The sequence below is a fragment of the Oncorhynchus nerka genome, linkage group LG24 (assembly GCF_034236695.1).
Source record: "Oncorhynchus nerka isolate Pitt River linkage group LG24, Oner_Uvic_2.0, whole genome shotgun sequence".
Taxonomy (NCBI): Eukaryota; Metazoa; Chordata; class Actinopteri; order Salmoniformes; family Salmonidae; genus Oncorhynchus; species Oncorhynchus nerka.
In genome coordinates, this window is record NC_088419.1 from 28667362 (window position 1) to 28691709 (window position 24348).

General features: G+C 44.7%; 2 protein-coding genes across 6 annotated transcripts in view; both read right to left on the reverse strand.

The window, feature by feature from the left end:
* Nucleotides 1–4480: 4480 nt before the first annotated feature.
* dnajc5ga (DnaJ (Hsp40) homolog, subfamily C, member 5 gamma a) lies at nt 4481–20735 on the reverse strand. 3 transcript variants are annotated; one of them, XM_029631448.2, is made up of 6 exons: nt 20378–20724; nt 13213–13361; nt 12771–12984; nt 11747–11903; nt 7966–8005; nt 6723–6811 (listed from the first exon to the last, which is right to left on the reverse strand). In XM_029631448.2, exons 2-5 carry the CDS (start codon nt 13350–13352, stop codon nt 7998–8000), a joined length of 519 nt encoding a protein of 172 aa, XP_029487308.1. In that variant the 5' UTR covers nt 13353–13361; nt 20378–20724; the 3' UTR covers nt 6723–6811; nt 7966–7997. The 3 variants fall into 3 exon arrangements, with proteins under 3 accessions (XP_029487307.1, XP_029487308.1, XP_029487306.1); XM_029631446.2 differs by lacking the exon at nt 7966–8005 and adding an exon at nt 9976–10181 and having other exon boundaries at nt 6724–6811; nt 20378–20735; XM_029631447.2 differs by lacking the exon at nt 7966–8005 and having other exon boundaries at nt 4481–6811; nt 20378–20720.
* Nucleotides 20736–20859: 124 nt separating this feature from the next.
* The window catches only part of LOC115107794 (multifunctional protein CAD-like), a 28876-nt gene continuing 25387 nt past the window's right edge, over nt 20860–24348 (reverse strand). For all 3 annotated transcript variants that reach the window (XM_029631442.2, XM_029631440.2, XM_029631441.2), the window contains 6 exons: nt 22612–22824; nt 22293–22418; nt 21959–22114; nt 21711–21812; nt 21538–21632; nt 20860–21405 (listed from right to left, as the gene is read on the reverse strand). In XM_029631442.2, the coding sequence (XP_029487302.2) occupies nt 21306–21405; nt 21538–21632; nt 21711–21812; nt 21959–22114; nt 22293–22418; nt 22612–22824 (792 nt within the window). In that variant the 3' untranslated portion in view covers nt 20860–21305. The remainder of the gene's footprint in view (nt 21406–21537; nt 21633–21710; nt 21813–21958; nt 22115–22292; nt 22419–22611; nt 22825–24348) is intronic.

The following is a 24348-nucleotide window of genomic DNA, read 5'->3' on the forward strand; positions in this document are numbered from 1 at the left end:
TACTAGTAAATGAGTCAAAACCATTACTTGAGCAATGGGCAACAACTATAAGGCGTCCTACCGGTATGTTATTATCAATAGATACCCTAGGGAATAGCAGGCCCATGTGAATTATGTTCATCTGAAAATGTCCTACTTCAACCTGCTCAATGTGCATTATATGAAAAAGTATTATCAGTGATGGATATTCAAAAGATCTAAGCTGGAATGGGAGCCCATAAGAAAAGGGCTCAGCTGAGTAACCAATCAACCCGGAAATACTTTGTCTGACCCCCACCTTCTGACCAGTGGCCCATGACCCTCAACCCTACACTTCCTGGTTACTTTTTTTTACCACTTTTTCTCCCCAATTGGTAATTACAGTCTCGTCCCATCTCCGCAAACCCCGTATGGACTCGGGAGAGAGCCATGTGTCCTCAGAAACAGGACCCTGCCAAGCTGCACAGCTTTTTGACACACTGCTCGCTTAACCCGGAGCCAGCTGCACCAATGTGTCGGAGGAAACACTGTACACCTGGCGACCGCTGTTAGCTTGCAGGCACCCGGCCCGCCACAAGGAGTCACTAGAGTATGATGGGACAAGGACATCCCGGCCAGCCAAACCCTCCACTAACCCGGACGATGCTGGGCCAATTGTGCGCCAACTCATGGGCCCCCTGAGTCATGGCCGGCTGGGGTCGAATCCAGGTCTGTAGTGATGCCTCAAGCACTGAGATGCAGTGCCTTAGACCACTGCGCCACTCAGGAGGCCCCAACTTCCTGGTTACTTAACAATTGAGGTCAATGCTGAGGTAAGGCTGAGCCATAGAGATAGAGGACTCATCTTTGTATCTGTGCCATTATTGTCTGTGACAGTATGGGCAGCTCCATTGAGGCTACAACCCATAGGAATCCCCACCCAGTTGACTTTGACTACTTTAAAATGGCAGAAGCATGATGGAAGCCCTCAACAGCGCTGCCCCATGCTAAAACGACCTTTTGACTGCTAGAGGCCTCTATCATTCTCTATGCTCTTCACTCATAGGAATCCCCACCCAGTTGACTACTTTAAAATGCTGGAAGCCCTCAATGAGGGGGGCGGCAGGGTAGCCTAGTGGTTAGAGCGTTGGGCTAGTAGCCGAGCTGGCAAGGTACAAATCTGTCGTTCTGCCCCTGAACAGGCAGTTAACCCACTGTTCCTAGGCCGTCATTGAAAATAAGAATTTGTTCTTAACTGACTTGCCTAGTTAAATAAAGGTAAAATATATATATATATTTTTCAATGACAATGCTAAAACAGGTTATATCCATAATGAGTCCTCTATCTATCTCTATGGGTCGAGCTGCTAATAAGCTTAAGGGGACTTTTATAGGACATGGAGGCTTTGTGCAGAGTAAGCCAAGCACACCATACCGTACCCATTCGCAGCCAAATCTCCATTCATACTTTACTCCACCTCTTGGTTGCATTTCTTTTACTGGAGTAGCCTACAGGCAGCCACCCGCTTACAATGTAGCTAGTGTCTACTGTGTCGAATGGCTACAATTGAGCTATTCCTGATAAAGACAGTTTGGTACTTTTTCTCATGGCAGCAGATCTTATCTTCACCAACGAGTGGTGTTCTTTTGCCGGAGAGAACAGAGAAAGAATAGCGTTCTTCTGTGAACAGATATACTTTGTTTGTTCATGGAGAACTGAGAGCCATTCCTTTGATATCACACAAACTATTCTCAGTGTTGTGAATTCAGAGTACACAATAAATCACAAACATTGTACAAATCCCCCTTTTAATTGTTTCAATTTCATTATATATAAATACACATTTACAGATCATTTTTGTCCATGAAAGACATCATGGTGAATAATTAATGACATAATGAAAGCATTGACAAAATTACAATCATCAATCATATTATTAGTGGCCGAGTCCCCATAGTCCCATGTTCTATAGGGGAGTGATGACATGGGGACAGCCCTGGCCTTACACTCAAAGCAGATATACACTTACTGTCTGCCTGCCTGTTACTGTAGACCAGAGCTATGGTGGCCTAGCCAGTTAAGACATTGCCTAGCTCCTCTGTTAACCAGCTGAGACAGCCTAGCTCCTCTGTCAACCAGCTGAGACAGCCTAGCTCCTCTGTCAACCAGCTGAGACAGCCTAGCTCCTCTGTCAACCAGCTGAGACAGCCTAGCTCCTCTGTCAACCAGTTGAGACAGCCTAGCTCCTCTGTCAACCAGTTGAGACAGCCTAGCTCCTCTGTCAACCCGCTGAGACAGCCTAGCTCCTCTGTCAACCCGCTGAGACAGCCTAGCACCTCTGTCAACCCGCTGAGACAGCCTAGCTCCTCTGTCAACCCGCTGAGACAGCCTAGCTCCTCTGTCAACCCGCTGAGACAGCCTAGCTCCTCTGTCAACCCGCTGAGACAGCCTAGCTACTCTGTCAACCAGATGAGACAGCCTAGCTCCTCTGTCAACCAGTTGAGACAGCCTAGCTCCTCTGTCAACCAGTTGAGACAGCCTAGCTCCTCTGTCAACCAGTTGAGACAGCCTAGCTCCTCTGTCAACCAGTTAAGACATAACTGGTTGACAGAGGAGCTAGGCTGTCTCAATTGGTTGACAGAGGAGCTAGGCTATGTCTTAACTGGTTGACAGAGGAGCTAGGCTATGTCTTAACTGGTTGACAGAGGAGCTAGGCTAAGACATAGCCTAGCTCCTCTGTCAACCAGTTAAGACATAGCCTAGCTCCTCTGTCAACCAATTGAGACAGCCTAGCTCCTCTGTCAACCAGTTAAAACATAGCCTAGCTCCTCTGTCAACCAGTTAAGACATAGCCTAGCTCCTCTGTCAACCAGTTAAGACATAGCCTAGCTCCTCTGTCAACCAGTTAAAACATAGCCTAGCTCCTCTGTCAACCAGTTAAGACATAGCCTAGCTCCTCTGTCAACCAGTTAAGACATAGCCTAGCTCCTCTGTCAACCAGTTAAAACATAGCCTAGCTCCTCTGTCAACCAGTTAAGACATAGCCTAGCTCCTCTGTCAACCAGTTGAGACAGCCTAGCTCCTCTGTCAACCAGTTGAGACAGCCTAGCTCCTCTGTCAACCAGTTAAGACATAGCCTAGCTCCTCTGTCAACCAGTTGAGACAGCCTAGCTCCTCTGTCAACCAGTTGAGACAGCCTAGCTTCTCTGTCAACCAGTTGAGACAGCCTAGCTCCTCTGTCAACCAGTTAAGACCTAGCCTAGCTCCTCTGTCAACCAGTTGAGACAGCCTAGCTCCTCTGTCAACCAGTTAAGACCTAGCCTAGCTCCTCTGTCAACCAGTTGAGACAGCCTAGCTCCTCTGTCAACCAGTTAAGACCTAGCCTAGCTCCTCTGTCAACCAGTTGAGACAGCCTAGCTCCTCTGTCAACCAGTTAAGACCTAGCCTAGCTCCTCTGTCAACCAGTTGAGACAGCCTAGCTCCTCTGTCAACCAGTTAAAACATAGCCTAGCTCCTCTGTCAACCAGTTAAGACCTAGCCTAGCTCCTCTGTCAACCAGTTAAGACCTAGCCTAGCTCCTCTGTCAACCAGTTGAGACAGCCTAGCTCCTCTGTCAACCAGTTAAGACCTAGCCTAGCTCCTCTGTCAACCAGTTGAGACAGCCTAGCTCCTCTGTCAACCAGTTGAGACAGCCTAGCTCCTCTGTCAACCAGTTGAGACAGCCTAGCTCCTCTGTCAACCAGTTGAGACAGCCTAGCTCCTCTGTCAACCAGTTAAGACATAACTGGTTGACAGAGGAGCTAGGCTGTCTCAATTGGTTGACAGAGGAGCTAGGCTATGTCTTAACTGGTTGACAGAGGAGCTAGGCTATGTCTTAACTGGTTGACAGAGGAGCTAGGCTAAGACATAGCCTAGCTCCTCTGTCAACCAGTTAAGACATAGCCTAGCTCCTCTGTCAACCAATTGAGACAGCCTAGCTCCTCTGTCAACCAGTTAAAACATAGCCTAGCTCCTCTGTCAACCAGTTAAGACATAGCCTAGCTCCTCTGTCAACCAGTTAAGACATAGCCTAGCTCCTCTGTCAACCAGTTAAAACATAGCCTAGCTCCTCTGTCAACCAGTTAAGACATAGCCTAGCTCCTCTGTCAACCAGTTAAGACATAGCCTAGCTCCTCTGTCAACCAGTTAAAACATAGCCTAGCTCCTCTGTCAACCAGTTAAGACATAGCCTAGCTCCTCTGTCAACCAGTTAAGACCTAGCCTAGCTCCTCTGTCAACCAGTTGAGACAGCCTAGCTCCTCTGTCAACCAGTTAAGACCTAGCCTAGCTCCTCTGTCAACCAGTTGAGACAGCCTAGCTCCTCTGTCAACCAGTTAAAACATAGCCTAGCTCCTCTGTCAACCAGTTAAGACATAGCCTAGCTCCTCTGTCAACCAGTTAAAACATAGCCTAGTTCCTCTGTCAACCAGTTGCTGCTTGGTAAGGACCACGTTGGCTAGCCTAGGGTTCGCTCTTCCCAACTGTCTGTCAACATGTTTTATTAAAACAGCTCTTTCGGTTTGACATAAAAAAATAAATAAAGGACAATGTACATCATTTAAATGGGGTTGATTCTTAAAACATTTCCCATTCATAGGGATTCTCAAATAATGTTATTTGCATGTGACAAGTGGTTGTGATTATTATTATTTACAGTAGATAAGGATCACCAGAATAAATATATTCCTCCTCTCTGAGCCCTGGGGCCAGATACTGTACTGTTATGTTTATTATGGTTTGTGAAAACACAACCAACAGTCTGAAATTTCAGGTGGGTTTTAGCTGTTAACTTATTGATATGAAGAGGTGAGAAAAGGTGCAATAATTCCAGTAACAAAATTATGCTGCTGATAGATCATTTCTATGTAAACACTCAGGAGAGAGCTACAAAAGATAAAATGGCTGCTTGACATCATTTGACGACATCATTTTAGTTTAGCTTATCTTCAGGGTGGTTCTTCAGCCAAAACACAAGGTGGTTAAAGGCCATGTACTAGCCCCTCTTCAGGAAACACAGAACACCCTTTTCAAATTACAAACCACAAAAAAAAACTGGGAGGGGGATGAATGACTGACTGACCTCAGCACTACATGAACAAACCAATAACGATTTTGTACAATGCTACACACACACACGCATGCACACCTGGGACTGACTGACTCTCAATGACAATATGACATTCATTCACTTCACTGTTTTCACTATTCTGATTACACAACATTGAGAAACCTCTGACTGCACCCCAGGGTTATAAAGAGAGCTGTACTTAAGTACAGATAAACTGCTGGTTGGGCGATCTTTACAGATCCTAACCCTGCTGTGGGACATTGTATCATCTCATCACTGAGACTAGTAGTTGTGCCTCTTCAGCCCATAAAACAATAAACATGGCAATCAGTCCACCAAAACCCCATGGAAAACAGCCTGTTGTGTTACTTCTCAAATATTCGGTGATGGGATATCTCTGTAGGCAGTACAATGAACAAAGCAGTCATCTAGGATGTGGCATAGCATGGTCTTTAGTGGCTAGGTCAAACAGACCCCTACAGTACATACCCACTCCCCTGTATCTCCATGTTACATCAGACTATGAGGAGAATGCAAAGCAAAACCACCATTTGAGATGGGAAACGTTTGATAAGTCGTTTGGTTGCAGTTAGCTAGCTGTAGTCAGTAGTCAGTTCCACCCAATACAGAGTGCATTGTACCGACTGTGGGTTTCAGTAAGCACTTGGCTGGACCCATGTTAGCCAACAGTCCATTGGAAATGATCATTTACCCACTTCACAGGTTTCAGAAGTGCATAATAGACCCAAATACATACATGCACCTCAATTAAACAATCCTCTCAGGTTGGCTCTAGTGGCATGAGGAGAAACGTCTCTTTGGGAGCAGACTGTTGAACACATGGAGTGAGTGGCATCTAGTTTGGCTTTGGTCGAACTAACATAATTGTGACAATTAGCAATGAAATTAAGCAATCAACACATTTTTCTTGTTTTATCCACCCGACATTTTCACTGTTCTTGAATCTCTACTGTATCCAGCCCCACTCTTGGGTCTCTTTCAGGTGGCGGTGGAGGGGAGATCCCTGGTTGTGTGGCATACTACTGTAGGTGCACCTGCAGCTGGCGGTATCGCTGGCAGTGGTGGGGTGGTGGCTGTAGTACAGGGGTGTGGATGTATGGGGTATGTATTTGCCAGTGCTGTACAATAGGGGCATGCAGTTCAAATGAAGCACATGCAATCTGTTTGGGAGCCTTTACTTCCTCTGATCCATGCTTTGATCTCCAGGGAGGTGGAATGCTTGGCTCAGGCCATTTAAAACGCCGACTGAACTTAAAAAGAGAGAGTCTCCAATCCCACAGCGTTCTAACAGAGACAAGAGAGAGAATGGGGGGATAGATGAGGGAGGATAGAAACGGAGGGATGAAATGGAGGGATAGAGTGTTCCAATCCTCAGTTTGGTGGATAGACAGATACATATCATGTCAGAAGGAGTCCTGGTCTCTTGGCAGCCTGCCGCTCATGTCCATTAAGTTAGATCTGTACCACAGTATGGGGGGGTTGACTAGCTGGCTGGTTGACTGGCACTAGTGACGGTTGGCCTGGCTGGCTGCTGGGGGCTCCAGTGTGGGGCCACAGGGGCCTGGCCGTGCCCACCGTAGGGGAGGGCTCCAGCGGGTAGATGGGGCTGGGAGGGAAGGGTCACTGCTGGGGCTTGGAGGTGGGCTGGCTGGCTGCAGGCTGGGAGGTCTCTGGAACCTCGATGGCGATGGAATGTGGCTGGATCACAATAGGGTCACGAGGACCTGTAGGAAGACATTGAACTGTGTCAGACTCACTGGGGAAAATAATAACCCTCAATAGAGAAAAGTTAGCCAAGTGTCCCATGCCATAATGAGTAGGTAAAGGACTAGGCTACATATAGGCTATGTGCTCTATGAATGAATTTAGCTTCTGCATTCTCTATGGTTTGCATGATACTGAAGGTCAAATTCTGAAGTCAAATTAAGAACTAACAGGCATGTACAGACAGGTAACGGCATGTACAGACAGGTAACGGCATGTACAGACAGGTAACGGCATGTACAGACAGGTAACAGGCATGTACAGACAGGTAACGGCATGTACAGACAGGTAACGGCATGTACAGACAGGTAACAGGCATGTACAGACAGGTAACGGCATGTACAGACAGGTAACAGGCATGTACAGACAGGTAACGGCATGTACAGACAGGTAACAGGCATGTACAGACAGGTAACAGGCATGTACAGACAGGTAACAGGCATGTACAGACAGGCAACGGCATGTACAGACAGGCAACGGCATGTACAGACAGGTAACGGCAGGTACAGACAGGTAACATTTCACACGTCTATGGCAATGACTTTGTAAACATATCAGGGTTCTGTAGACATAGACTAATGATGACCTGATGCCAATGAGGAAGACAATGCGGAAACATCCCAATAGGAACATCTGCCCAGATTGAGGTTCATGAACACAGCACAAGCTGAGGCTACAAGGGCTAAGTCTGACTGCCAGGTACACACAGGGTATTTACAAGCTGGAAGCATGACAGTCTACACAACATCTCTGTAAACCCTGTTGACAGGAAGCTTCCAACTCTCATCTAGCTTTGTTGCAATAAATCCTGTTATCAAAAAAATCCAGCAAGTAATAGCCTGTTGTCTCAACTAGAAGCAATTCACATGGGAAGGTATTATTAGCAGGAGGCATGACCTAAAATTGGGCCCTTGTTTAACTGTTCTGAGGTGTAACCGGTCCTGAAATATTGAAAGCTCCACGAGGGTCATGTTCAGTAGGTGGAAAACGTTTTGAAACAAGGACGTGCTACCTGAGCGTGTCCAGTAAGGATACAGATTTTTGTTTTCCGTCGCAAAACGTTTTGCTACGGTGTGCCCTACTGAACATGACCAAGTGTGTACCATGAACCTACCTGCCCTCCCCTGGCGATGCTCATCCACACTGTCACTTTCCTTATAGAGGACATCATCCATATGCAGCATAGAGGGAGAGCACAGAGCACTGCTTAGAAAGCACTTGTACTATTAGTTAGGCTACTACCCCTACTATATCAGATTACAATATAATGATAGTAATAATATAGGACTATCTCAACATCATTATATAGCCATAGTCTCTTGAAGCTTCCAGCTATCACTTTGGTAATTCTAAAGAGAGAATCATAGACTAACATGTCAACAGGCATCATGGTGTTGAACAAACAGAGCACCAACAGAGAGGATGGCGCTGAGGAAGTAGGTGTGAGGAGAGATGACAAACACATATGGCCGGATGTGACAGGACAGCAGTGGCTCGTCTTAGGGGTATTGGTCTCTAGATCAGTGACAGATCTCAAATTAATCGATTTTAAATGCAGGCTGTAAACACATGAAATGTGGATTAAGTCAAGGGGTATAAGTACTTTCTAAAGGTAATGTACCTCCACAAAAGGCCCCAGGGGGATCAAAGGGTTGTGTTAGCATGACAAACGGACTGTGGTTTTAGCACATATCCACAGGCTAGATTTTCAACTAACCAGCCTGACATTATATTGATGTTTTTAATATGAATAGACGGCTACTGTTTATTGAAGGCATCTAATGTCTTGTGGGTTGAGTGAGTACTTGGCTGCTGTGGGGCCCTGTTTTGTCTTGTGAAGTTAACTTGTTACATCCAATGCCTAAAGCCGGTAGTACACAACACAATTCGGGCACCGATTTAGCTTTTCCAGATGAGATTGGAGACAAAATCCTCAATGTTGCCTACTCGGGGCACTCGGCTGTCACCGAAGCTCGTTTAATGTGAGCGGGTCAGAGACGCAATCTGAGGGCTACCGATCTCGTCTTGGAGCAGCCCCAGACATCTAAATTTTTTCAAACATGTTGGATTTTATTGGCACAAAATCTGCAATGTTTTTGTAGTGTGTAACGACAAGTTTTGAGACCGGTGATCAGCAAAAGCCAATGAGCGCTCGCCAAAGAAACCAGTGAGATGATGACATTGTTTCGCGTCACCCAGAAGTTGTACTCTTTCGAGCAGGAGCCATGACTACTAGGATGCGTTTGTACTTGCCTTAAACCAAAGTGTCAACTCGTTTCAGCTCTGAAGTTCACAAGCAATAGAAATTTCAACTCTGTTTGTCATGCGTCAATGTCTGACAGAAAACGTTTGAGACTGCTTTGAGCCACAGCTCGTTCTGGCTACGTTAACAATCTAATCACATCATTGTTTTCGCGAGACTACGTGGTGGTATGGAGAATCCTCACGACCAAGTGAAGACTCTTGTAGTGTGTGACCCCCTTGTCTGTACCAGATGGTTTATTCTGCGCACCACTATGTTGGCAAGACAAGAAACTACAGGAAAGACGTTGGTTTAACATGCGAGGCTCATAGTGCACACCCGGCATAAGCGTCTCTGTGGTCTTACTGGTAAAGTAATGGGATACTGGGCATAGATTAGGCTATAGTTTAATGACCATAAACCATGCCTAATTAACAAAGAGATTACATCCACTTTATCACCAAGGCAGAAAATAGTTACTACAGATACATTCACGATGGACCAAACACAGACAAAATACTTAGTGATCAATTAACTGAAATGATTGTTATTGAGTTGCTCCATCCATAGCAAAATTAGGTCCACTACATTATAAATACACACAAGGCAAGCTCATACATGCAGCCATGCTCAAAACATTCTGAAGCAACAGCCATGACATCATGCAACTCAACACTGACAGGCAAACAGAATGGATGGTTAATGAGTCAGTCAAACAAACAGCTGAACATAGTACAAAGGCACCGTGTGTCACTATGAGCAAACACAGTCTGGTGAAACGGGTTGGTCTGGGGCGTGGCAACGTGCACAGGAAGCGGGACGGATGGACACGATGCAGCTGGGTTGAGTACAGCAAGTGCATCAGGGAGACGGGGGGCTTACGAGTCATTTAGACTCCGGCAACGTTTCGCCTGGGTTCTCAGCAGCCACTGGCCTAGTCAGGTTGTCAACCACTGGATTGGCAGGGTCTAGGCTGTTGGCAGGGTCTAGGCAGTTGGCAGGGCCTAGGCTGATGCTCTCAGCCACAGGACTCGTTACAGCTATAGGTACGGCTACAGGTATGGGCTGCACAATGATTACCGTGTCACCTGGTGGATGAAAACACAAACGTACAGAAACACCTTTCTGTCAGAATGAGATAAACCAGGCCTACTCATTGGGCCAGAGTATACTGATATGTTATCCCCACACCCATACTGCCCTGAGGCTGTTAGCTTGTCATGTTTGGTTTGGTTTTCAGTTACTGTAAATGAAGCGCAGTTCCTGTTTTTGTGTGATACGGTGAGGAGATTATTCATATCATCTAGGTATTCGCCTGAACATGTTGTGAATATCTCTGAAACCAATAGCATCGTCATTTTGCTTACAAAGCCTTATACTGAAAGTTCAAATGGTGTGATAGTCACGACCCCTAGCCCAAGTGACTATGGGGTCACCATGGTCACTGATCACTCCTCAGAACAAAAAACAAGACAATTAGGAGTATAGTCCTTGGGACTGTTTTCTATTGAGTGATCTGCTGTGTGAAGAGGCAACATGAGTGAAGGAACTGAGAGTCCTGTCCTCAGACCAACCAGTTAAGGACACAACACAAGAGGCCGAGGCAGACAGCATCCTCTGAGATCTGACAGGATTACATGCATCTTCCTCATCTCGCCTCTGTCCCAGCCCCTGTCCCTGTTCTGGGGACCACTGATGGGAGAGGATAAAACAAAGAGCTTCTTGTTGGGCTTGAAATGTTGGAAGAAAAGAAACACTTGACATCTCTACCTGTTAATGTCGACATGTTATTGCACACTGTTCTGACACTACATCCATAGCTTTTACACATCCAAAAATACCAAACAACATTATATTATATTACCCATTCTGGTAAAGGAGCATTGTGATACAAGGCACATTTCTGCACTAGCAGACAATAAATTATCATCATCTAATTTACTGAGACTGAGGAGAGTGATAATTATAATTTCAACATGGTAGAAAAAATATTTTAATGTCAGAGCTAGGGCTATAACTGGATAATGTCCTCATGACATGAACCAGCAGTCTCTCAGTCAGAGTATGAGTAGCTATAAATACTTGCACATCAAGGTCATCTAAGGGCTAGCCTGCAGCCTCTACCTCCTGTGCAGGACCAGGTGCTGTAGACCCAGAGCCCTGCCTAGCTGGAGTAGACACTGGTGCCCCCCCCCCATTCCCTCATCCCTTCCTCCCCATCCCTGTTTGGCTGCTCTCGCCCCATCTGTGCTCTGCTGTTTCCCTGCCTCTCCACCCTCTTCTTTCTCCCTCTGAAAGGAAGTGACAGCGTTAAGTCAGGCTGAAAAACCGACATCTGCGAGGCGGCCTGTCGCTGAGGTAGTGTGTAGGGACGCCAGGACCCAGGAGAAGGGCCAACACAGAAGGATTGGGGGGCACACTGTATTTATCCTGTTACCCTCCTCATGAGCTCTATCCCACCTATAGTAGTCTATACTACACAATAGAAAAATGGCTATGTGCACTAGCATACTTAGTTTATTACCCAATGCCAAACAGTCCCCAGCCTACCTACTAGCACCCAAAACATTCTACCGCATACTACCTGCCACCAACCCAAAATACCCCCCCCCCCATTTAAAAACTCCCCCCTCCCCTCCCAGCGTGGTCTCACCTCTGTCCGTCTCAGCTTTGATCTGGGCTTCCAGGTCCTCTGGGTCCACGTACTGGTAGTGATCATCCTCCTCCGGCGGCTTGCACTTCCCACAGCAGAAACAGCAACAGCAACAGCAGCAGCAGCAGGAGAAGACGGTGCAGCACACGGCCATGGTCTGCAGCACAAGGGCATAACACAAACACACAGCATTATCAGTATGGAGCTTCTCCCGATCACATACACCCAGCCGGGACAGTCACCCGCTGTCTTCCTGCTCGCAGGAGAACTTATGTCTAGCCTCAGATCTACAGGGTGATCCAGTGAGAGAAGCTAGGGGATATTAGCAGCAGAGACAGTGAAATACATGTGGATGCTCTCAATAATCCTACTATACCAAGCATTTCTAGGGTATACATAAGTGGAGTGGTTTTGTTTCTCCCTGAAATGTTCCTTTGCTTTGTAGTTTTCTTTGTTGGTAAAAGCAGAGTGAGGTTTGTGAGACAGTCGGTGGATCTTCATCACTGCATCTAGACCTCTCTACTTACTCTACTCAGTATCAATGGCCACACATCTGAGTGACTGAACACAACTACACAGAACACAATTCTAAATAAAGACTGCTTTGCACCTAGAGCCATCTGTCTGACTGAAACAGAAAGACACAGTACACTGACAGGTTCAGAGGGAGGTAACTATGAGACTTGTTAAAGCAATTATACACAAATACTTATATACTGTCAATGTACTCCCAACAGGGACTTACAGTAGGCTGTCTAATGCATGGAGAAGACAGTACTAGACAGTGAATTCTATCCATAACAATGTCTAATAAAATCCCAGCAGCTCTTAGTGTGATGAGTGATGTGGCTGTGAAAGAAGTCCAGTCAGTATGTCATCACTGAGACAGTCAGCTGGGAGAGTGAGGCTACTCACCCCCACTGTCGGAGGTTACAGCACTACTGACTACACCCCGGATAACCTAATATATTACCCTGTACGACTAAAGGTGGTTTGGAGGGTTATGAGGTACTCTCTCTCTCACCTTAAACCACCACTTGGACATGAGGAAGTAGTATTTAACGCTCTCCTCTCCAAACTGTTCGGACACATAGAGGCCCATGGAGCCGTACTCGTCGTAGATCCTCCTCTTGCCGTCATCGTTCAGGATGGAGTTGGCGTTGTTGATCTCTTTAAACTTATCTGCAGCCTCCGGGTTGTCTGGGTTCTTGTCTGGGTGGTACTTCAACGCTAGTTTCCTGTAAATAGATGGATGGATGAATAAATTCATCTCAGTCCACACCACCACATACAAATTTCACAAAACTCTAAATCCTATAAAGAGCTTATACCTCATTAAAAGTAATTGTTCTTTGTCTGATGGACCAACTCCTGAATAAAGCTGATCATTAACTTGCTCCGGGGAAATGGAGAAACAGGCTTACAGGTTATGTGGCTATAACGACCAGAGACAGGCTGAGTGTTACCTGTAGGCTCTCTTGACGTCCTCAGCGGAAGCTCCTTTCTCCAGGCCGAGCACCTTGTACAAGCTTTCCCCTGTGGTGGACATCTTCCTCTGGGGGCCTGGCCGGTTTGGCTCAGTTGCGCCTGTGCCTGTCGTGGCCATGGCTGAAGTCTGCCAAGATATACAGTCACACAGGAGGTTAGCACTAAGTCACACACATGAAGTGTGGAACTGAGTAGGTTGTCACTGTAGCAATAGAGACATACACCCTGTAGTATTTACCTGACCTGTTCTTAAATCTTGACATTATTTGTCCAAGTAGTAACTACATGTGTGTGTGTGTGTACTGTCTGTAGCCATAATCATCACAGACATGGTAGACAGACACAGATGTTGTCACATTGCTTTGCCTAGAACACCATAGGGAACTGGAACAGCTCTGCCTAGAATATCCCATCTCATAAACCCAATGTCAATACAAGGATACTAATAAAAAAAAGTATGAACCAGCAAAACACAAGGATATAGCATTCAGCACTGGATGGGTTTATGTTTAAACTATTTCTGCACACATATGTAAGAACTGGGCCTACACACAACCCTTACAGATCCCTTTTAACCACAATACACTTAGCGCAGATGAATTTGGGATTAAGCTCCAAGACTGCGTGTAGTGAAGTGCAGTAGCATGTGTTAAACATGAATAATGCATCACAACTGTGGAACCTCCATCTAAAATCCCTGCGCTTAAAACAAAGCAGAAGGCCAGCAGTGAGACTCCAACGCTACACACAGCCCCACATTCTGCTGAATAGGACAATAGCCCTGCTGTGACACACACACACCACATCACACTCAGCCACGCACACTGTGACTAGTAATGCCCTGGGCAGGCCTGAGCTAAAGGCGATTACATTTTGCTGATCTTGCACAGATTACTCATACAGGTCAACACAGGGCAATCCTAGACTGGCCCTGGAGAGATGGGCCTGAACAGCCAGCACTGCACAGAGACAGACTTAGAAGGCTTGGCTGGGGAAGAACCTGTAGTCTACAGGTTGTTGCAAGGGGGAACAGTAAATGGTGGCAAAAGGCTACAAGCAGTAGCAGACTAGCAGTAAACTACACTACCTGCCCATTTCCCTTTGATTCCCTTCAGGCTGGTGTTGTCCCAATACTGAGAAGGTGGTCTCTGTAATTACCTTAGTCTTACATTGGACCTGGTCAGCCTCCAAGTCAAGGATTTCTATCTGCTTAACAACCACCAAACCTTACTCACACACTTCCAAAGCTTGGACAAGCAGAAACATTTAGCCAGCAAAGCTTGTGTTCGACCATTAATTACCTCTGCTATCCAGCCTGTCTGTCGGCCATTCACACAAACTGTTCACACCCCTCTTATTGGTGGAGAGAGTTTCGCAGGTTTAAAGCTCATTTCCTGCAATTCCACACATTTTGTCATGGGGTGCAATGAAAATGTTGCAGTTTAAAGCTAATTTTTTTGCAATTCTATACATTTTGCCAATTCTAATGTGTATTCATGTGATATTAGAGTGACAATATAGATGGGCTAAAAAAAAATTTTTTTTTTAAATGGACTAGTAGATCTGGACATTTCTGACAAGTTATAAATAGTTCTCTTAGGTATACAATGGCTAACATGACAAGAGGAACTGATGATGCACTACCCAATTTAGAAATTGCACCTTGTGCCTTCTACTACTACGACTTTCAAGAGTAAGTTTAAAGCTGGACTGAGTTCCTTAAAAAAAAAAAATTACAATAATAAGGGCCCCACAGTTTGGGAACCAATGTCCTAAGGGAGAAAAACTGAAAGCACCTTTTCAATAACACACAGATCCCTTGATTCCTGGAAGAGATGTGACATGATGTGTGTTTATGATTATGCTTTGGTTATGGTCATTACACTGTTTCTGGGTTATAAAATGTAGGCGAGCAAGTAAGGCCAAGTGGTTTTTCCCTCTGTGTTCCACACTGGCACATGTCAAACGTTGTGACACAGAGTAAAATGTGTGCATCCAGGTAGGTTTGGGTGGTATCGAGATTTCCATATGGTCTTCTCTCGTACCGGGAATTACTGTATTACCGGCATAGCACACAAGGGGGCACTAAAAATGCATAAAAAGCCCATTGGGCCTCTATTTTTTTTTTTTTACCTTTATTTAACCAGGCAAGTCAGTTAAGAACAAATTCTTATTTTCAATGACGGACTAGGAACTGTGGGTTAACTGCCTGTTCAGGGCCAGAACGACAGATGTGTACCTTGTCAGCTTGGGGGTTTGAACTTGCAACCTTGCGGTTACTAGTCCAACGCTCTAAACACTAGGCTACCCTATTACCAGAATACTAACAGAATTAGCAAAAACGAATAGTGAAATCAGACGCCGTTAGCTGAAAGCTAAAGAGAAAAAAAAGAGAAAAAATGAATTGCAAAGACAAGCAAATCAAGCTCAAAGTTATTCAAGCATCGCTAGTAACTGGAATGGAAGGAAGAGCAGCATGTGTACACGGAGCAGATCAGAGAAGAAAGAAAGAGAAAGAAAAAAACACTAGTAGGAAGCATAGGGAAAAATAGCAGTTGTACAGATAACTCATCCAGAGCTCGTGGACTTCTGGCAGAAAGCCATTATATGATGGCAAACATTTACTAGTGAATTGCATACGAGTGTAACTTCATCACCTTGTGCGCCGCAAAACAGAGACTCGTCAATAGATCTAGAACGCTATGGACTCACCAGCTCGCTTTCTCCTGTTGTGCTGTTTACAAACACGTGGCTGGCTCAACTGTTCTGGAGAACTATGGTAAGTATCATACTTTTAAATAATGTGACAGGTGAAATAAAGAACGCAATCTGCTTTATCTCCTAAGGTATTGCACAAGTTGACTGCAGGTAATAACTTAAAAGTAGCTACAAATATTTAAATGATGTGAAAAACTATAAATAATTAGTTTCGACAGTATTGAAAAACCATCCTGTGGCTTTTCCAAATAAAACGTTCTTCGGTATACCGCAAGAGGCTTCTGTGGGTTAGCGAGAGTAGACATGGCCCAGCGCCTGTCAAAGCCACCATTTGACACTCCGGAAAAGACGGCAGCCCGGGAGCACTTCTAGCTTGGGTGTGAAACGGTCTGGTCACAGGCTCTGACAAGCGCTACCTAATAGGCTAGTCCATCACACAGGCTCTGACAAGCTTTACCTAGTCGGCTAGTCCCTGGCCTGGCTACACCATCTCTTCTCTTACCTAGCTGAGACTGAGCCAAGGGAACCCCTGGCTAAGATGATACACAGGCAAGGCCGGGTGCGTGAGTTGGTCTTCATACTCAACATGTCATCAGGGTTCATGACCCCTGACAGGTCACTCCTGATGTGGAACTTTCTCACACTAATATGCAAAAATGCCTAAATAAAGCACAAAGACTGGATTAATGGAAGAAGAGTGATTTATCTAGGCCTAACTATTTAATTGACCCTACTTGCTAAATATATCAACAAGTCAGAGATGGAAAGATCAAACAAATTTGAAGAACAGCCACTGTGATCATGTGACAGCAAAATGATCTTAATGTGAAAGAGAAAACACAGAGAGGCAGCAGCACTCAAGCAGCCTACTGTCAGTGCTGGGCTTAATCAAGGGTATTTCGCATTCTTTTGCAATCCTCTTGTTTCTCACAGAAGGCAATTTCTTTGTTGCCTTGTCAAGTGATTCAAGAGCCGAATGTTGTTCTTACCGAACTTTCATAAACATCCCAGGGATGAGAGCTGCTTCAGGACATTTAGAAACAACTACTTCCGTACCTTGTCAATGGAAAATGATCATATCTGATTTTATTTGGACCATAAACTTTAACAACAGCAACCTCTGATTTAAGGTTGAAACCTGAGATATATAAAATACAAGTCTCTAGGCATAAAACATTGCTACAATGTTAAACATGCTTCAGTGGGGGGTAAGGACAACTCAATGACAAAGACAACTAGTAGGACAGACTAGCATTTCAACATCTAACCTGCACCTCTGCTCATAACCAGAGTATAAACTAGGCCAAACCGACCCAAAAACTGGAACTGGGCTTGACTAACTTTTTTTTGCCACTTGTCCTTTGGACTTGTAAAACAGATATTTTTTTCACTTGTCCCCAAAAAATGATATCATTGTATGGTGCAAGTAACCACTTATTTTACTATAGTGAAAAATACAAAAATGTAGGCTACACTCTTCCTATTGGCTTCTTTGCATATTCAAACCGGTATTAAAATACAACACTGCCTCTTTAAGGCTCTCCTGGAGGATGGTTGGCCACCCTTTCAACATTACAACTAAATAAGTTTGTAAATTTGTATGTCTACCATTCAAAACAGACTCCGGGACGACAGATCCAAAATTCATACAACCACCGCACATAAACACATTCAAAAAAGCAATGAGGCTGATGCAACAGATCAGAACGTATATCATAAAATGTTGATAAAGTTGTATTTATTCATATTATATGTTCAACAATACGCACACGGTTCTAAGCTATTATCGAACGTTCCAAATTCTATTAGGGGAAACATCACTCAAAAGCGCACAGCAATCGCGAGCGGTTTAACGTGATAGAGCAGCCCCAAAGGCCGGCAGATGGCGATATTGAGTTAATCTTACCGTCCAAACGCATTGTATGCAGCTGGCAATGGCAATACACTCATATCCCCGGCGGAACGGTTCATCCCTAAAACATTCTCCATTCCGGCTGCAAAAGCTTTGATTTCCTCAAATGTATTCAATGCGTGAAGGCGTGATAAAAACCAGGGAAATATGCATACTTTCCTTAGGTAACAATTATGTTTGCAGCAGTCGGTAGCAGTCCACTGAATGCGGGGTACAATATCAGGAAGTAGCATTCCTTGGCATTAGACACTAGCATGGTGGTAAAAAATGGTGTTTCAAAAGAAAATATGATTATTTTTCCTGTATTTTTCCCCGCGTTCTTGCCATTAAATAAAGTTGAGGAAATCAAAACCTTTGCAGTCTGAACTGAGAATGTTTCAGGCACAAACCAGTCCACGGGGGATACAAGTGTATTGAAGGTTGCATACAGTACAATGCGTTTGGACGGTAAAATGAACTCTCAATATCGCCATCTGACGACCTTTGGGCTAGTGACGGAGATGAAAATATACATTTGAAATTAAGAATGCGAAATCTAAAGAAGCATCAACTAGCATGAGTTACTGATAGACTAGGATCATGTATTTGGCTGCTGGAAAATAAAATAAAGTTGATTTAAAAACCAACAGAACATGAGAAATGTGCTGGTTTCAATGGCATATTAAGTTTTTATAAAATAATTCCCTCAACATTTCTATGGACGTATTTGGCTAGGCTACTTTGAAACAAGGTAAGACATGCTTTAGAAAATAACCAAAAAATTATAGGTTTTAAACTAGGTTTATGGAATAAATAGTTTTAAAATGCTGACCGCCTCTGCTCAAATTCAAAGTGGGTGATGTGCGGTGCATTTACTGGCATTTCGCCTCTATATGTCATTAAAAGTCTCATTAAAGTTGGCCTACATTTTCTGGCGCTTCATGTCAGCATTGGGTTTGGACATGAGGCTGTAGCCAATATGCATAGGCTATCACCTACACCAGGATTTCCCAAACTCTGTCCTGTCCTGCCCCCCCCCCCCTTTTTGTATTTATGTACATAAAGAAATAGACTAATATTATTCCAATGTTGTCCTCTGATCGGTGTAATTGTTTGATATTGTAATATGTGATTTTTTTTTGTGTCACTTGTCCATTTGAACAATTTTAATCTATAGTCTTGTCGGATGGACAAAAACACCAGCTTTAATGTCGAGCCCTGTGGGGATTTGTGTAATTGCTGGCTGCTACAAATACTTGATGCAAAATTGACATAATCCATGACTAATCTGTAAAATACCACACCAGGATTTTGCTATGACACCTCACATTTGACCTCACAACAGCTGGGCCAAAAGGGATTTGGAAGACTGACATCATGGCGGTAAAATATCTACATTAACCATCACCAACCTATACTAGTTATGTTGACCAAAGGCAAAACAGGAACCGTTTGAGCCATCTATTCTGTGACAGGAGATTGAAGAAACACACCGTATCTACGTGTTGCTATGACACACATGGCAGTGAGGGCTGGCATGGGTGTGATCAAAATAAAAGACAATACATTATGCAATAGCTAGCTCACACGAGATGAAACCCGATAGCTGTAGCTACAGATTAGCGATTGCGATAGAATAATCCAAGCAATCATAATTGTTTCTTTCTTATATAGTAAGGAACGTAGGGTTTTTATAGTTTGTTGGGTGTCTTGTAACCACTGCTGTGTCCTTGGACAATATAACGTTATAAAGACATTCCATGGTCCTTGCACAACCATAATCCCTTGCTAATCTCCACATGGATAATTACTTTCCATTTTTACATCGTCTTTTCCCCATGCAAGAAGAATCTAACGTTGGCTAACTAGCTACATATGCAGTGCTAGGTAGAAAGCTACAGTAACGTTAACTAGTAACGATATTGCAATTATCTGTGCACCTAGCTATGTGGCGTTTGCTCGAACTATGCAGATGCTAGTTAGCTAAAATAACCCAGGCACTGGCCAAAATGTTTTACTAACGAAACTAGTCGTCAATGTTGTCAATAACATTTGGGGAGCCGCAATTGTACCGTTAGCTGGCTATTAGCCAACTATTTAAAAAATATGAACGCTTATAAGGTTTTTGGTTAGTAATGAAGCTGGTGGATATTAACTGATACTTCAAAATGTGTTTCAACTGCAAAAGTCGACGGGCTGCTCAGCTGACCGTCACGACCGCCAATTTAGCCAAATAACGTTAGCGACGCTGATGTCAGAATTAGTTAACCATGCATTTTCACTCTAATGTTCCCTGAAACAAGCGTGCGTCCAAACAACGTATTTAACCAACCCAATATCAATCTGCAACTGCATGCCAGAGTAGTTTGTAACGTTACAGCCTAACGCAACGATGTCCGTGGGACTCTGGACTGTCCTCGCGACCAGACCCCACACTTGCTCGCTGGCTCATTAGCTAGCCAAAACCGACTGGTGTAGCTTGAAAAAAAAAGCTCTCGTGGCTCAGGTTAGGGCGACTTTACGACGTATCTTACCTTGTGCAAATTGGAAGAGGTATATTTCGCTGTGGCATAGAGGCATCCACTTTGTATGTCAAGATTGCCAGACAATGTGTCAATGTATCCGCCCCTCCTAAAAATGCTAGCTACTACCGTTTCAGTACCATTAGCCCCAGTGGACAAGGGACGTCTGATTGCTTCTGAGACGAGGGCTTCAACCAATGAACAGCGTCTTCATATCCTTACACAAATTTGGCGCTTGTGAAATTCACGTAAAAAAAATAAAAATGAAATATATTTTTTTCTACCTACTGTAATTCTGTGTTCTATGAAAACTATACAATTGTAACCAACGATGATTGAGCCAGGTTTGTTGGTCGGTCTAGTGTTGGACCACCACTATTGTGCTGCCATCTAGTGTTTGAAGACAACTGGGTAGAAGCCCTAGGCAGAACCACATCCACATGAGAATAGCTTTATTTTCAGAGGTTAATGGAATAAACTCATGTACAAAACCCTTGAAAGTGTTGACATTTTATTATATTATTTATAAAGCACAATCAGCATAACAATTATCCTGCATAAAAAGGATGTTCTGCAATGGTTCCACCTTCTGATGAGCAGTCTGTATTCCTTTTCCCCATACAATAAAACCAGATGACTCGTCAACAGTGACACAGAAATAAACTATTCTATAAACTACATATTGATAATGGTTCTATGAAACATGTTTCTCAAATTGTACTCAGAATGATGACAATACATGTAACAGTCAAAACTAATTGTTGTTAACTGACAATACAAATTCAATCTGGGAGGTGGCAAAAAAACAGGGTTCAAGAGTACACACCAAACGTGACTGTATAGAGACTGTTGGAGCAATTAGATTATTATCGATTTCTCAATTGGTCCCGGTTGGTTTTGCGGTCCTAACAGTGGCGTGTCCACTACACACACACACCCCTCATCTACCCATCACTGTGGCCAGGAGGGCCATGCGGATGTACATGCCGTTCTCAGCCTGCCGGAAGTAGGCAGCACGAGGATCTGTGTCCACTTCCGCACTGCAAGAGAGAGAGAAAGTAAACATGACGCTAAATCATCCCACTTAATTCATTAACTAGAATTTGCAAACATTAGTGAATCAAAGGAGAAATAATGAAGAGCTGCATTGTAATCTCAGGGAACATCCGTACCTGATCTCATTGACTCTCGGTAGAGGATGCATCACCACCATCTTCCTCTTGGCTCCAGTCATGATGTGTGGGGTAAGGATGAACTGACCGAAGCACTGGATGAAAACACAAGTCCTTTAGCACTGATTAAACACTAAGGCCAGCCTCACAGGTTAGTGAAACCCCATCCTTACCGCTTTGTACTCTTCCTCTGAGGAAAACCTCTCCTTCTGGATCCTGGTAATGTAGAGCACGTCAGTGTCAGGCAGTGCCTCCTCGATGCTCTCAAACTCTTCCTGCACAGCCACAAGGACATAGTTTAGTGCTTTATGTAGTGCATACCGTGTGAAAAGGACACTTACATACTAGAAGTCTGTGCCATTGACATTTTTGATTCAGAGACTTCTGTTCTTCCCCAAAATGGCCCCTGTGATCCACCCACCTGCTTGATGCCTTTGGAGGCCACAAAGTCGATGATCTCGGAGGGCATGTGCAGGTTCTTTGGGGCGACGTAGCGCAGAGTGATCCTGTACTGGGTGAGCAGCCTGGCCAAGGAATGCACAGTGCGTCCGTGCTTCAGGTCTCCTACCATGGTGATCTACAGAGACAGAGACCAGTCAGGACATTGGCTATGTTAACTTACCAGGCAGGGGTGCCGTCACCAAGGAGCGGCTGATTAGAAATGAAAATACCCAGTCAGGTTCCAGATCTTAGTTCCGTTTCATATAAAAACACTGTCAGAACATAAAAAGCAGAGGTTTGAGGGCTCTTCTCACCGTCATGCCGTTGACCGTGCCCAGCTCCTCTCTGATGGTAAACACATCCAGCAGGGCCTGAGTGGGGTGCTCCCCGACCCCGTCCCCAGCGTTGATCACTGGCTTCCGGCAATGCCTCGCTGCAGACTACAGTTGGAGATAAACATGTCAGATACGGAAAGTGCAGCTTCTCACTCAATAACTGATACAAGAGATATGCTCAGTGTTTAGGTGGTACCACTGTTGTTTCAAAGTGTTTTCTCAGAACATCTTGCCTAATGAACATGACAGGGCAAGTTTAAGTGAAGTTGTAACATGGCAAATCGACACCGCTGCTCACCTCTACAGCCCCTGGCGTCGGGTGTCGGAGCACCAGGACGTCAGCATAGCAGCTCATGGTCTGGACCGAGTCGGCCAGAGATTCACCCTTCTGCGACGAGGAGGTGGCCTCGCAGAAATGGACCACAGAGCCGCCCAGACGCTGCATGGCCGCCGCAAATGAGCTGCTGGTGCGCGTGCTGACCTCGTAGAACATGGACGCCATCACCTTACCCTGAGAGAGTAACACACACAGGGGTCTAAGACAAATAACAGACTAGTGTACAACATTTCTCTGAGCTCAGTATTCAGGCATTTCAGGGCACACATAGCATTTCCATATTCTTACAACAGAGATTTACTGACCCAAGTGGCAAAACTAGTTCTATGTGATCTTTAGGCATAGACACAAACAGGTGGCAGGTGTTGCTTGTATTGTTGTCTGGATTTAACGATGTCAAGAACCATGTGATGTCATTTCGAATGGGACTGGTAGATTTATTTTTAAACAGCACACCTGCTCCTATGTGTTTCATCTGAAGGACAATGGCTCATCGCACTCCAAGGGCGAGAGAACCAAGAGAGAAATCAGAACTTAGTCATGCTTCCTGTTGAGGTCCTGCTGATGATTCAAACCCTGGGTGACAAATGGGCTTTATGGAACGGTCCAACTGGCTACTCTGAAATGAGTTTCTCTCCTGCAATTTCTACTGTGACAAATCACAGCTTGTCTGAGTATTACTAGGACGAGTTGGAGCGATTCGGATTGATTAAAGAACAAGTCAATGCACTAACATTTGTTGCATAAAAACACATTTTCCATTCTAAAAATCAGCTGCGGATGGAGCTTGTGTGTAAATAACATATGTCTAGTGTACGTACTATGTAGACACCTGATCTGAGCCATAAGAGAGACCAGGCATCTACCAGATGGGGGGGTGTAGCCTGTTTTGTACCCATGTTTATAGTTTACGAAAACATGCTCTTTCCATGAGACTGACCAGGTGAACGCTATGATCCTTTGACGTCACTTGTTCATCAAGTACAACGGCTTGATTTGTTTGATCGTAGCTAGCTACATAGCTAGCTACACAGCCGTCTTTGTATCAAAGATAATTGTGTAGTCTAGAGCGACTTCCTAGGTTAGTTAGCCAGCTATTGTCGTTCTTTTAACGCAACGTAACGTAATCAACACTGCTAGCTAGCCAGCTAGCCCCGAATAGCAGCACAGTAGAAACTATTACACTCAACGGAACGACTTGATTAGTGTAGTGTCAACAACGCAGCCAATGCCAACTAGCCTACTTAGTCAACAACGCAGCCTCTGCCAGCTAGCCTACTTCAGCAGTACTGTATCATTTTAATCATTTTAGTCAATAAGATTCTTGCTACGTAAGCTTAACTCTCTGAACACTCGTGACGTGTAGTCCACTTGTCATTCCAATCTCCTTTGCATTAGCGTAGCCTCTTGTGTAGCCTGCCAACTATGTGTCTGTCTATCCCTGTTCTCTCCTCTCTGCACAGACCATACAAACGCTCCACACCGCGTGGCCGCGGCCACCCTAATCTGGTGGTCCCAGCGCGCACGACCCACGTGGAGTTCCAGGTCTCCGGTAGCCTCTGGAACTGCCGATCTGCGGCCAACAAGGCAGAGTTCATCTCCGCCTATGTCTCCCTCCAGTCCCTCGACTTCTTGGCACTGACGGAAACATGGATCACCACAGACAACACTGCTACTCCTACTGCTCTCTCTTCGTCT

Coding starts and splice junctions, on each gene's coding strand:
- dnajc5ga (XM_029631446.2), bottom strand. CDS start 13,352: ATGGCCACGACAGGCACAGGCGCAACTGAGCCAAACCGGCCAGGCCCC. Junction 12,985..13,212: donor GACGTCAAGAGAGCCTACAG/GTAACACTCAGC, acceptor ATCTATTTACAG/GAAACTAGCGTTGAAGTACC. Junction 10,182..11,746: donor CAAAGCTGAGACGGACAGAG/GTGAGACCACGC, acceptor TTCATCCACCAG/GTGACACGGTAATCATTGTG.